Source organism: Somniosus microcephalus, chromosome 14 (assembly GCF_052327205.1).
Source record: "Somniosus microcephalus isolate GS21.2 chromosome 14, FLI_Smic_1.0, whole genome shotgun sequence".
NCBI classification, from domain to species: Eukaryota; Metazoa; Chordata; class Chondrichthyes; order Squaliformes; family Somniosidae; genus Somniosus; species Somniosus microcephalus.
Window position 1 is genome coordinate 77,161,299 of NC_141000.1, and position 13,523 is coordinate 77,174,821.

The 13,523-nt window shown below is 43.6% G+C and overlaps 1 protein-coding gene across 2 annotated transcripts in view; it reads left to right on the forward strand.

Moving 5' to 3' along the window:
• Positions 1–494: 494 nt before the first annotated feature.
• Positions 495–13,523, forward strand: part of casq2 (calsequestrin 2) — a 54,636-nt gene continuing 41,607 nt past the window's right edge. Inside the window, exons 1-3 of one of the 2 annotated variants that reach the window (XM_086006738.1) lie at positions 495–577; positions 890–1,241; positions 1,544–1,628. In XM_086006738.1, coding sequence (XP_085862864.1) covers positions 1,002–1,241; positions 1,544–1,628 — 325 coding nt within the window. In that variant the 5' untranslated portion in view covers positions 495–577; positions 890–1,001. Of the gene's footprint in view, positions 582–889; positions 1,242–1,543; positions 1,629–13,523 lie in introns of both variants that reach the window. The other variant, XM_086006737.1, reaches the window with a different exon arrangement.

Sequence of the window (13,523 nt, forward strand, 5' to 3'; positions counted from 1 at the left end):
CATTGGACCATTAATAATCGAAATAAGTTTACTATAATGTAATAAGTAATAAACATTTAATTGACAGAAACTAGACTCATTGTAAATGACAAACTTATATTTACCCTTGCATTTGTTTTGTCGCTACAGAATTTTACGAGCACTGTATTTTAAAACACATCAATGAAATATATTTCCTTTGGAACACATTGTACTGAATAATATTAATACTCTACAACTCTCAGGAGAGCGGGCTTTAAATTGAATTATTTTACATAATTTCATGTTAATTTTGCTGCTGCGAACAATTGTTCAAATTAATCTCGGATTTCTTTTTAAACGCATTTAGCGAAAGATCACTATATCCCTCCCAATGACACCGCCAGATCGTGCTGCCAGTGTTACAGATCCGACAATGAACTATCTGGCTGGCCTCCTGGGTATGGCTCCAATGGTCTATATAAAGCAGAACGCTACAGTCATTCACTCCGCCTGCGTGTGAAGAATTCTCTCCTCATCCCTTAACCTTTTCCAAACAGCGTCAACGTGACAAGATGGAAACATAATCTGCGCTCCGCGACAGTTGCTTTGAGAGATAGTAGGTAACCTCAATGTCACACTGATGGGTGGGCGTTACAGTTTGCACTTTCTGTCTGAAAGGTCGCCCTCCCCTCCCCAGAAAAGCCCATCAAAACGAGGATGGCGAATCCCCTCTCGACTCGTACCTTTGCTCTCTCAGTGCAAATGTATTTTTAGCTGGAAACAACTGGCTTCTTAAAATGGAGTTTGAAATGGTCGGGGAGCAGGAGGTGGTATGTGAGCTATCTGGGCTCTGCCTCCATCTATTCCTTCTCCAAGGGCTGTGCTAACTTTGTTCTCTCTCTCTCTCCCTCCCTATTTCTCTGATCAGGAGTTGTAACCAGGACTGAAGGAGAAAGGCAAAATATTTTCGGTGAAGCAGTTTTATGATCTCTCTGCCGGCTCTTTTTTTCGGTGAATAATATATAACCTTAACTTTTACAATGAAGGCTGCCTGGCTCTGTTTGGCGACTTTCTCTTTCGCCTGCATCAGTTGTAGTGCGCAGAGTGGACTTGAATTCCCCAGGTATGATGGAAAAGACAGAGTTGCCGACGTCGACATGAAAAACTACCAGAAGATTTTGCGAAAGTACGATATCCTGTGCCTGTTGTATCACGCGGCAGTCCCGGCAGGAGACAAAATTGCTCAGAGACAATTTGACCGGGTGGAACTGGTGCTGGAGGTGAGGCATGATTCAAGGGGTCTTCAAACTTTTACAGAAAATAGTCACAATTACATCTAAAATTAAAGGCACTGTAATATAGTGGCACTGGACGCATGAAACAAAGTGGTTAAAAACATTCTCAGCAACATGTTTACTGGTGATGATTGATTGGTCAACAAAATAGGAGTGCAACATAAAAGACAACACCACGCTTTTTCATTGTAGTAAAGATACATGTGAAGCTGATCTTATGACATCTGAACATTGCAAGAGACCAAAGCTAACAGTTTCTGTTTCTTTCCCTTGTCTTTTGGAGGCAGCTGGCAGCTCAGGTCTTGCAAGACAAAAACATTGGATTCGGGCTTGTAGATGAGAAGAAAGATGCAAAGGTGGCTAAGAAACTGGGTGAGAAACAAAATATTAAACTAATAGGCATTCTGTAATGTTACATATTGAAAAAAACCCTGAGATGACCCCACCCTACTGACTGCTGACACTGCTGAATATAATAGTGGCCAGAGACAGTAGGGATGGTTATTTAAAGAAAAGCTTCATAAAAAGAGGTGAATGCAACAAAAAGTCCATTTCCTTTCCAAATTGTTTATTCAAGCCCATGTTTACTGTGCTAGGTGGTGTATTCCATCAATTAATAATTTTAAGAGTGAACTATTACTAATTAAATTGCATTTAGATCACATTTTCCTCAATTTATAATCTTCCCAAAATTCCCTTCATTATGTTCCTAGCAAAGAACATTTCTATCTCCACTCCAACAATTCTCTTCATGATTTTAAACATTTGGATCATTTACTTCTCTTTCCCCTATTTTCCCTCCAGCGAGAACAGATGTAGCCCCTTTAAGTACTATTCATAGCCAATCAGTTTAAGACTCAATCCCATCCTTATTCTTAGAATTAGTGTAATCTGTGTTTTGCACATTGTCAGTGTTACTTCCTCAGACTTTCCCTCTTGGCTTCTATTTGTACAATGTAACATTATATTTGCTTTGGAAAATACTACCATGGAATATGACAATAATTCTAGCACTTGGCCAACAAACACAACCATATCTGTTTCATGCTTTGTTTATTCATTCAGGGGATGTGGGCATCGTTGGTAAGGCCAGCATTTATTGCCCATCCCTAATTGCCCTTGAGAAGGTGGTGGTGAGCCATCTTCTTGAACCGCAGCAGTTTGTGTGGTGAAGGTACTCCCACAGTGCTGTTAGGGAGTTCCAGGATTTTGACCCAGCGATGATGAAGCAGCACCGATATATTTCCAAGTCAGGATGGTGTGTGACTTGGAGGGGAACTTGGAGGTGGTGTTCCCATGCACCTGCTGCCCTTGTCCTTCTAGGTGGTAGAGGTCACGGGCTTGGGAGGTGTTGTTGAAGAAGCCTTGGCGAGTTGCTGCAGTGCATCTTGTAGATGGTACACACTGCAGCCACGGTACGCCGGTGGTGGAGGGAGTGAATGTTTAAGGGAATGGATGGGGTGCCAATCAAGTGGGCAGCTTTGTTCTGGATGGTGTCGAACTTCTTGAGTGTTGTTGGAGCTGTACTCATCCAAGCAAGTGCAGAGTATTCCATTACACTCCTGACTAATGCCTTGTAGATGGTGGAAAGGCTTTGGGGAGTCAGGAGGTGAGTCACTCACCGCAGAATACCTAGCCTCTGACCTGCTCTTGTAGCCACAGTATTTATGTGGCTGGTCCAGTTAAGTTCCTGCCCGCCATATTGGAGGCTTATGCATCCATTTCGCACCCGAAAAACAGGTGTGGTGCAATCGAAGTTCTAGGCCAGACCCCCCAAGATGTTGATGGTGGGGGATTTGATGATGGTAATACCATTGAATATCAAGGGGAGGTGATTAGACTTTCTGTTGTTGGAGATAGTCATTGCCTGGTACTTGTGTGGCGTGAATGTTACTTGCCACTTATCAATCCAAGTCTGAATGTCGTCCAGGTCTTGCTGTGTGCGGGCATGGACTGCTTCATTATCTGAGGAGTTACGAATGGAACTGAACATTGTGCAATCATCAGCGAACATCCCCACTTCTGATCTTATGAAGGAGGGAAGCTCAATGATGAAGCAGCTGAAGATGGTTGGGTTCAGGACACTGCCGTGAGGAACTCATGCACCGATGTCCTGGACCTTATTTACGATGTGCTGGAAGTTATTTAAGTGAAATAAGCAAGTTTATTATTTTTAGCACGCAGGTGCATTATCTAACATTTTTCAATATTAAAGTGTATTTATTGGCCATCTGGCCAGTTGGTTTGGCTGTTTCTGATGTCGTCAAAACATTCTGGCCTAGAACTTCGATCGCGCAACACCTGTTTTTCGGGCGGGAAATGGGTGCATAAGCCTCCAATATGGCGGGCAGGAAGCTCGTTCTCATTTCATGCCAGAAGTGCGCTGACCACCATATTGGATTGGGTTTCTTCGTAGGTGCCCAGAATGCATGCCGGAACTATTTAAAATAATGAGTAACATAAGGGTCTTATGCTTGTTGGAGGGCCTATTTCTGATTTTGGTATGCCCCAGCATCTGAATCGCCCAGCAGCTCGTAGCACTAACAAGCAGGAGGAACCCTTCACCAGCGCTATTTAATGGGATCATGCTGTACTTACAGTTGCTGGTTTGTCATTTCAAGCTGCTGGTTAACTTCTGGGTGTTTTTTGGCCTGTTTTCTATATCTAAGGTTAAACTTGACTGCTGAGAAGAAGATTTTGCTGATGTGACACAGTTTTTGGCTGCCTTATACAGTAAACAGTTTGACTGCAGTGATTGGTGGTCTGGTAGGGCTGCCTTCAGGGCTGGAGGAGGAGGGAGAGCAGCAAGAAAGACAGCAGAGAGTAGGAGCAGCTCCGGCAAGAGGGAGGAGGAGGGCACTTCGTAGAAGTCCGTACCCACAGCGGGTGTTCAGGGAGCAGTTCTACATGAAAATTCTTACAGGGCTTGACAGAGTAGATGCAAGGAGGATGATTCCCCTGGCTGGGGAGTCTAAAACCAGGGGTCAGTGTCTCAGATTAAGGGGTCGGTCATTTAGGACATAGAAACATAGAAGATAGGAGCAGGAGTAGGCCATTCGGCCCCTCTAGCCTGCTCCGCCATTCAATGAGATCATGGCTGATCATCCAAATTCAGTACCCTGTCCCTGCCCTCTCCCCATATCCCTTGATCCCTTTAGCCATAAGAAATATATCTAACTCCTTCTTGAATATATTTAATGAATTGGCCTCAACTGCCTTCTGAGATGAGGAGAAATTTCTTCACTCAGAGTGTGGTGAATCTTTGGAATTCTCTATCCCAGAGGGCTATGGAGGCTCAGTCGTTGACTATATTCAAGACAGAGATCGATAGATTTTTGAATATTAAGGGAATCAAGGGATATGGGGATAGTGCAGGAAAGTGGAGTTGAGGTAGACGATCAGCCATGATCTTATTGAATAGCGGAGCAGGCTCGAGGGACCAAATGGCCTACTCCTGCCCCTATTTCTTATGTTCTTATGTTCTTAACTTCACTGAGGAGCAATGTCTTATGCGCCTTTGCTTCACAAAGGAGGCTGTCACCAAGCTATGCCACCTGCTGCAGCGACAACTTCAGCCTTGCACCAGGGCATAGACAGCACTTCCCGTGGCTGTCAAGGTTCCCACGATCCTTAACTTTTATGCCATGGGCTTTTTCAGACTGCAGCAGCAATATATCACAGTTCGCAGTCCACCACTGTATCAAGCAGTTCACCAAGGCTCTCTATGCCAGGAGAAATACTTATATCCCATTCCCCATGGACAGAGCGATGCAGGACGAGAGAGCACTAGGCTGCGCCTGCATGGCAGACTTCCCCAGGGTGAAAAATACCATAAACTGCACCCATATTGTCTTGTGTGCTCCCCATCAACAGCCTGGCATCTTTATCAAAAGGGATTCAACTCCCTCAACATACAGCTGGTTTGCGACCACAGTCATAACTCATTCATCCTGTGCCAGTCCTCTGTGTTGCCTTTATTCTAGCAAGGCCATCAAGTTACAAGCTGGCCATTGGCGACAAGGGCTAGACCCTCCAGACGTGGCTCCTGACTCCTTTCAGGAACCCAGCCACAGCTGCAGAGCAGGCTTGCAACCAGAGCCGTGCCACCACAGGAAATGTTATTGAACTAACAATTGGCTAGCTCAAGAACCGCTTTCGCTGCCTAGACCAGAGGGGGTGGTCATGAATATTTATGGAGGGAGAGATTAGGGAGGACAGGAGGGCAGTGAATTCAGAGGAGCGAGGGGAAGGGGAGCGGAGATGGAGAATGAAATCACTGAGGATGAGGAGTCGCTCAGTGCAGAGGCTGGAGGAGGGAAGTTATTTTGGGGAGAAACTAGTTTGGGGGTTTAAGGAAATAGCAGACAATGATTAATTTTAAAAGTGAGGTGAGAGGGATATAACAGGGTAAGTTGCTCGAAAAAGGAGAAAGTGCCAGAGGAGTAGGTGGAGAGACCAAGATGTAACTAGGTGATAAGCGCTACACCACCACTGCGGCAGTTTTGGTTTGGGAGGTGGTGGAAAGTATATCCAGGTGAGGAAGCTTTGGTAAAGGACAAAGTGTCACCACCCACGAGCCAAGTTTCAGTCAAAGTACCTGAGAGGGGAGAAATGAAAGGCATCATGTCTGGGTGACAGGAAAGAGAGGAGAGAAGGCCCAGAGAGGAGCCAAGAGGAAAAGAAGGAGATAGAAGTAAAAGGCTTGGGTCTGGAGTGACGGCCAATGGTACAGAAAGAATCAACGCAAATGGGGTGGAAATTATGGGAAATGGGACCTATGACATCACCATGTCATTATTGCCTAATTTGAATGCATTCGCCCAGAAATGGGTGGACACTTCTGCTGTCTACAAGTGGGCAGAGATTCAGTGTTACAGATCCCTGACCATTTCCCATTGCTACCCACCCAATTAGCCCCACAGAATCAGCTGGAAAGTAATGGTAGATTGTGACCTTACCACAATCAAGAGGAATAACGAAACATAATTTGCTGTCTCACACCAGCCACTTGACAGAGATTGGTTGTTACTTTCTGAAAAATTAAACCTATTTAATTGAGGCAGTCAATGCTCTTCCCTTATAAGGTTAGGGAACAAGGGCTGCAAAAATTTATTATAACAGCATGGGATATGCTCCAGTAAACTTGGAAACCTGATGCAATCAAATCCTAAATCTAATCTGATCTGCTAGTCATATTCACCTAATAATTTACCATTGTGTTTTCTCTTAAAATAAACAGTTTCTAATTTAGGAATCTCCATTGACACTGAAGATAAGTTCTGTATTTGCCACTTCAGAAATGCAAAGTGGAAGGTTTGAGGCCATATCATGTTTTTTTGGACTTGCCAATGAGTGAGTTAATATTATTCTACAACTTTGGCACTTCCTTCCAGTGATCAGTTTAAAGAAAAGTCTGCACCAACTGAGAATACCTATTCATTTTAGAGAACTTCATAAACCATTATATCTGAAGAATAAAAATAAAGCATTCTAGTTCAGTAAAACCAACCCACCCAACTTTCATGTTTGATCTCATGAGATTTATAGGGTAACCAAGCAGCAATGTGAATTTTGATCTTAAACCCAACAAAAGTGTTCATGATATCACCAAGGGCAACAAATCCACAGTATGGTATTATCAGTACAACTGTAACTGATTAGGGAATTGCCATTGAGTTTCTAGGAAAAGATGGTGATGAAGGAGATGATCACTGATGTGGAAAGCAGAATGTTAATTTTTCTGGGCAGCCAGCATTCAGATAAGCAGCGCAACAATGCCTGGGCACCACTCTATAATATTAATAGCCAACTCTACAATGCCTTTAATATTGGAGTAGGAGCCATTGTTCAGAAAGTGCTTTTCTAAAGATGTCAGAGATTATTCGCAACAGAATAATTGAGATGTCCATGTTTATTGACAAAGTGGAAGGAATGATCATCAGCTACAAAACAATACATTGTACCAATCCTGGCCATACCTCTAAGACATTCCACTGGTCAGATGTGCTACCAATTTGAAGGAGGAACTGCAAGAAATGACACTACCTTACATAGGGCCATCATTTTCTGTCAAAATAATGGTGAGGCTAATGGCACGTGCCATTAATAATGCGCAAATGCTACAGCAACATCAGGTGAGGGCAGATGAGTGGTTAAACACAGAAATTCAAAAGTTGCTGTCCGAGATGTGCCGCTCTGCTGTTAGCTTCACAAAAATGGTATCTTGCTGTCTGCTTCACCATTGAAATGAATTGAATGACGTGAAGTTGCTGTACTTGGGTGGTAGATACGAACTAATCTCGCCACAGTACATTAACTTGTGTCCATTTCAGTCTAAGTAATCGTTTAACAATGTAATAAGTGTGAATTACTGACAAATAACCTCTCTGACACTGAAAATTAACTATTACAAGTGTGTAGTCTCATTCATTCAGGTTTTAATTGTTGTTCGAGATTTTAAAAATGTAAAACTTAAAATTAATTTTTTTTTAACTTTTCCTTTGTCTCTTTTTTTCAATCTCTCTTAATCCAATCTATCTTTCCCTCTCGTTATTTCTCTTTCTTTACCTGATTTGACATTGAATTCACCCACTCTAACTTACACTTCCTTCTCAGTCCTTGTGCTGTTAATTTCATAATCCTTCAGTCTGATTGGTTAAGGAGATACACAGTTGCTTTTCCTGCTCACTCAGATCCAAGATGCCTGGTTTCCCTCATTTTGATGTTATCAGTTCACACTTCCAGCAACCTGCGGCACAAAATATCATTGTGATTAAACGGGCATGGGCAAGGTGCCCTGCAACAGCAAATTATGGCCCAACATTGTTTAGGCTGTGTTGACAATTTTTGCACAAACATATCATTTGAATTTGTCTCTTCTGAAGCAATATTAATTTAATTGAAAAAGCTGCAATATAGCTGGTGGAAGCTGATAATTCTGCATAAAAGGATGGCGTTTGTATTTGAGGTGCTCATTTTCCTTACAGTCATCAACAAATACCACATAGGCAGACATCATACTGCCTCCTGATAACCAATGGAAGGAATCTGAAGAATCCTGAAGGAGTCTAAAGTGTTGGTAGTTAGCCTGCCCGTTCCTGCAGTACTGTAGTGCAACTAAACTTTATTAGAAGACTATTCTGTTGTCCCAAGAGAACACACTTATAAATAGAAAAAAACAGAAATTGCTGAGATAAACTATGGTTTTAGATGACCTTACTCTTTATAGCAATTCCCTTGAAGAATTACATCTGAAATGTAAACCTATTTATCTCCACTTTTAAAAATGGGAAGTTTTTGAAACAGGATTGCACTTTGTATCTTCACAGTTATTAGCTCTTTAAAAAAGATGCACAAAATCACATTTGCTGGCAGCTTAAAGTAAAAATCGTTCAAAGATAAGACTTTAAGAACTAAAGTGCATTCTCTTAAGTTGCTGTGCTACACTGAAGGATCTTGCAGGGGACCAAGCTGAGAATGCATAGCTTCTATTAGCAATAAAGGCTAACTGGAAGTGTGATCAGATTGCTGTCAGAATGTACTGCCAAGTAGCACAAGTTGAATAGAGGTGTGAAAAGGCGATAACAATAACAGTAGTGTTTACGTGATGTGGAAAATGTCTCTCAATACGGATTAAGTGGTAGGAGTACATTCTTATCTTGCTTCAAAGGAGCAACATCTGGTATTGCTCTTATAAAGTTTAATCATTATTATTGTAAGTTGACTTGCCCGTTGCTAACCTGTACCTAAATCCATCTGGATTCACATTGGGCAAACAGGAACTCTACCCATGTACATATGCTATTGTGTGGATTTTTCAATAGCTTGGTTTCTCCTCCAACTCATTTGAGTAATTAACCATAGCTGCAAATGCAGCTTTGCTTTTGTGCATGGAGCAAGCAAAATTTCTCACCATCAGGTCCAAATTAAAGGGAATTAAAGGTATGGGAACAAATATTTATTTCAGCCTTTATAAAGCTTCAAAATTAGTTTCAGATATTTGAGGTCTACGGCCAAGACTTGGGGGAGGGGGAGAAGAGAAGGAAACACAATATAAATATACAAAATTGACTCTGTGTGTAAGTGGTACAATTTGCCCTTCAGAAGGGAGCTGGATGAGTTCCTGAAAATCGAGTTAAAGAAGGTAGGTGAGAGGTAACTTCTATTAAAGGTATACATTACTACATTCGCCTGGAACTTGCTTGATTGTCTTCACGGGTCAGAGAGGAATTTCCTAAAGATTTTCTTAAATTGGCCTAAGGTTATTTTTCTCTTTTTAATCCCTCTCCCAGGAGATTGCGTGACTGGGGGAGGAAGGTTGATGGTTCATGTAGGCTGCACGACGTCTGGATGGGACAGGATAGATGGACCAGTGGGTCTTTTCCTGTCCTTTTTCATATGCTCATAGCTCCTGTTTCCCTATTTCAGGGATGACTTAATGGACATTGTTAAGTCAGTGTGTTATATTGAGAATTACTACACAGACCACAAGAGTAAACTTTAACAGGTCTTTACTAGTCGAAGGTCAGGGCGGAACTGCCCAATAAATCATTACACAGCACTTATATACCGGTGTGGTCACCACCGGTATTACAGTATACAGCAGCCAAGATAAAGTAGTGCAACCCTTAAAATAGTTCTCTTAAAGGTGGAACGGTTACATACACTATAATCCTCCCTTTTTAGCTTAACAGTATATATTCCCCATTAAACATAACATCATAACATATATACACAACTTCATGTAAAACAGTTCACAGATTCAGTCTCTCTGGAGGCTTCCTGACTCGGTCCGGATAACGCCTCGGTGGTGTAGTAGTTTTCGGAGGTGTAGTAGGTTCTTTTGGCAAGGTCGATTCGGCTTGAATGCCAGTGTCGGGTTCATCTGATTCCAGTATCACCGGATCGGAGGTAGATGCTATGGGTATCTCTGCTTCATCATTAGGCGTATAGAGTTGTGGAGTAGGTTGTCCCTTTTCGGATGACTCGATGATCTGGTCAACATGGCGCCTTATTATGCTTTCACCAATGTCCACGGTATACATCAGCGGTCCTAGTCGTGTGCAAATAGTTCCAGGCTGCCATTTCTCGGTACGGTAGTCCCGGGCCAAAACTTGTTGACCTATCTGGAAGGTTCTAGTTGGCCTTTCATTCATGCCTTGAAATTGCCGGTTCTCAACGTCCCTTCTGATGTTTGGCTTGATCAAATCCAGCCGGCATCTTAGTCTTCTATTGAAAAACATCATGGTGGGAGTTTGGTTTGTGACCGCATGTGTTGCATTCCTGTACGCCAACAAGAAGTTATCTACCTTATGTTGTAGATTTATGTCTTCATTACTCATGGCCTTTATGGCCTTCTTGAAGGTCTGGACAAACCTTTCAGCTAATCCATTGGTGGCGGGATGGTATGGGGCGGACGTGTAGTGCTTAACCCCATTGTTTTTTAAGAACTTCCTGAATTCTTCGGATACAAATTGCGGTCCATTATCAGAACAGATCTGTTCCGGCAGCCCATTCCTGGCAAACATGGTCCTTAATACTGTGATGGTTTTTTCCGTGGTGGTGGAGGGCATCTTTATTACCTCCGGCCATTTGGAGTGTGCATCCACCGCGATTAAGAACATTGAGTCCATAAATGGACCAGCAAAGTCGATATGTACCCTTTGCCATGGAGATGAGGGCCACTCCCATGGATGTAGAGGGGCTTGTGGTGGGGCGTTTTGGACCTTCTGGCATCCTAGACAGCTCTTGGTCATTTCTTCGATGTCTCCATCAATACCTGGCCACCACACAAACGCTCTGGCTAGGTTCTTCATTTTCACTCCACCCAGATGCCCCTCGTGAAGCTCCTTTAGCACTTTATGCTGGAGTTTGGGTGGAATCACCACTCTGGATCCACACATCAAAGTTCCTCGGCACACTGACAGCTGCTCTCTTCTTTGCGAGAATGCTGGCAACAGTGGTTCGCCATGTGCTGGCCATCCCTTCACCGTTAAATCGTAGACTCGTGAGAGAGTCGGGTCATTTCTTGTTTCCTTTTCGATGGTAGAATTTGTTACTGGTAGACATTCCACTATGGTTGAGTGGAACATCTCCACTGGGTCCACTGTAGGCGCCTCTTCTACCGTTGGCAACGGTAGGCGCGATAAACCGTCAGCATTCCCATGCTGTTTTGATCCTTTGTATTCTATGTCATATTGGTGTGCCCCTAGGAAAAGGGACCACCTCTGTAGCCTTTGCGCTGTCATAATGGAAACGCCCTTTTTAGGGTTGAATATGGATACCAACAGCTGGTGGTCTGTCAGCAGTGTAAACTTCTGGCCCTGCAGGTAATGGTTAAACTTCTTTACTCCCCACACCAGGCTGACAGCCTCCCTATCTATCTGAGCATAGTTGCGCTCAGCGGAGGTCAATGATCTGGATGCAAATGCGACTGGCCTTTCCGAGCCATTTGGCAACTTGTGTGAGAGTACTGCTCCAATACCATAAGGGGAAGCATCACAAGCTAAACGAATAGGTAGCGTTGGATTGAAGTGAGCCAACACTTCCTCTGAGGTGATCAATGCCTTGCTTTTGCGAAAGGCCTTCTTACAGTCCTCGCTCCACTTCCATGGTACTTCTTTCTGCAAAAGAGCATTCAGCGGGTGCAGCACCGTAGATAGATTTGGCAGAAACTTATGGTAATAGTTAATCAACCCTAGGAACGACCTCAACTGGGATACATTTTCCGGAGCGGGAGCCTTCACAACAGCTTCGATCTTGTCAGGTGACTTGTGCAGCCCCTCCTGGTCAATGACATGACCACAGTACGAGATCCCTTTCTGAAAGAACTCACATTTCTGGCGATTAACTCGAAGGCCATATTCCTTCAACCTGGTGAGCACCAGTTTCAAATTTGCAAGGTGTTGCTCATCGTCATCTCCTGTAATCAGGATATCGTCCAAGTAACATTGAGTGCTTGGAATTCCCTGTAATACCTGCTCCATGGCCCTCTGCCAAATTGCTGGAGCCGAAGCCACTCCAAAAACCAGTCTATTATATCGATACAAGCCTCTGTGCGTGTTGATTGTGAGATACTGGCGCGACTCTTCCTCAACTTCCATCTGTAAGTACGCTTGCGCCAGGTCTATCTTGGTGAAGCGTTTCCCGCCAGACAATGAAGCAAAGATATCCTCAATCCGCGGAAGCGGATATTGCACCGTGTGAAGCACCGGATTAACTGTGATCTTGAAGTCTCCACAGATGTGGACCTTCCCCGGTTCCCCTGGCTTATTACTCGATGAACGCTTCATGACGGGAACAATGGGCGTGGCCCACTCACTCCAGTCCACCTTAGACAGTACTCCTGAACGTTCTAGCCCTTCCAGCTCAGCTTCCACAGCAGGTCGTATCGCATAAGGTACCGGTCTGGCATTGAAAAATTTTGGGTTTGCATGTTCTGCAATCTTGATTTTTGCCTTAATTCCTCTCAGTGTTCCCAGTCCCTGTTGGAACACCTCTTTAACCTCATCCAATATTCTGGACAATCGTTCAGGTTTGACATCTTTTTTCCCGGAATCTACCGTTATTGCGTTTAGGGAGTGCCAGTCCATATTTATTTTCCTGATCCACTCCCGTCCCAGAAGTGGTGGACCTCCCTCAGGTAGTACATATATGTCCATTCCTTGGTGTTCTTTGCCCTTGTGTACCACCTTGACTTTTATCTTTCCGATGGGGTATACTCTTTGCCCCGTGTATGTCTGCAATACTATCTTCGTATCCCGTAGGGGAATATGTTTGAATAACCTTTTGTAATCTTGCTTATTCATGACCGTCAACGCCGATCCGGTGTCCAATTCCATCTTCATGTGGACTCCTTCTATCTGCAGTGTGACCCAGATAGTTTGTCGGTCAGCTTCCTTACTCACATTGTGAATTCTCAGACTATCCAGTTCCTTGCTGCTGGAGTCTGAGTCCGAATTCTGTTCATCCGAACTCTTCTCAGCCACCTTATGTACCTTTCTGCACTTTCCCTGTGGTGACTTTTTGTTGCTGGTCTTCTTTCCTGACCGGCATACTTTAGCTATGTGACCAAGCTTGCCACATTTTCTACATTCCTGGTCTTTAAACCAGCATTGGTTCTGATCGTGTGTTGTCTTCCCACAACGATAACATTTCGTTGTACCCGAAGCCATTTGATCTACGCTGAGTACCGCTGCCTTCAGCTGCATTTCCGCAGTGCCTCTCGCTGCGGCTTCGTGCGATGTTGCAATAGAGACAGCCTTATCA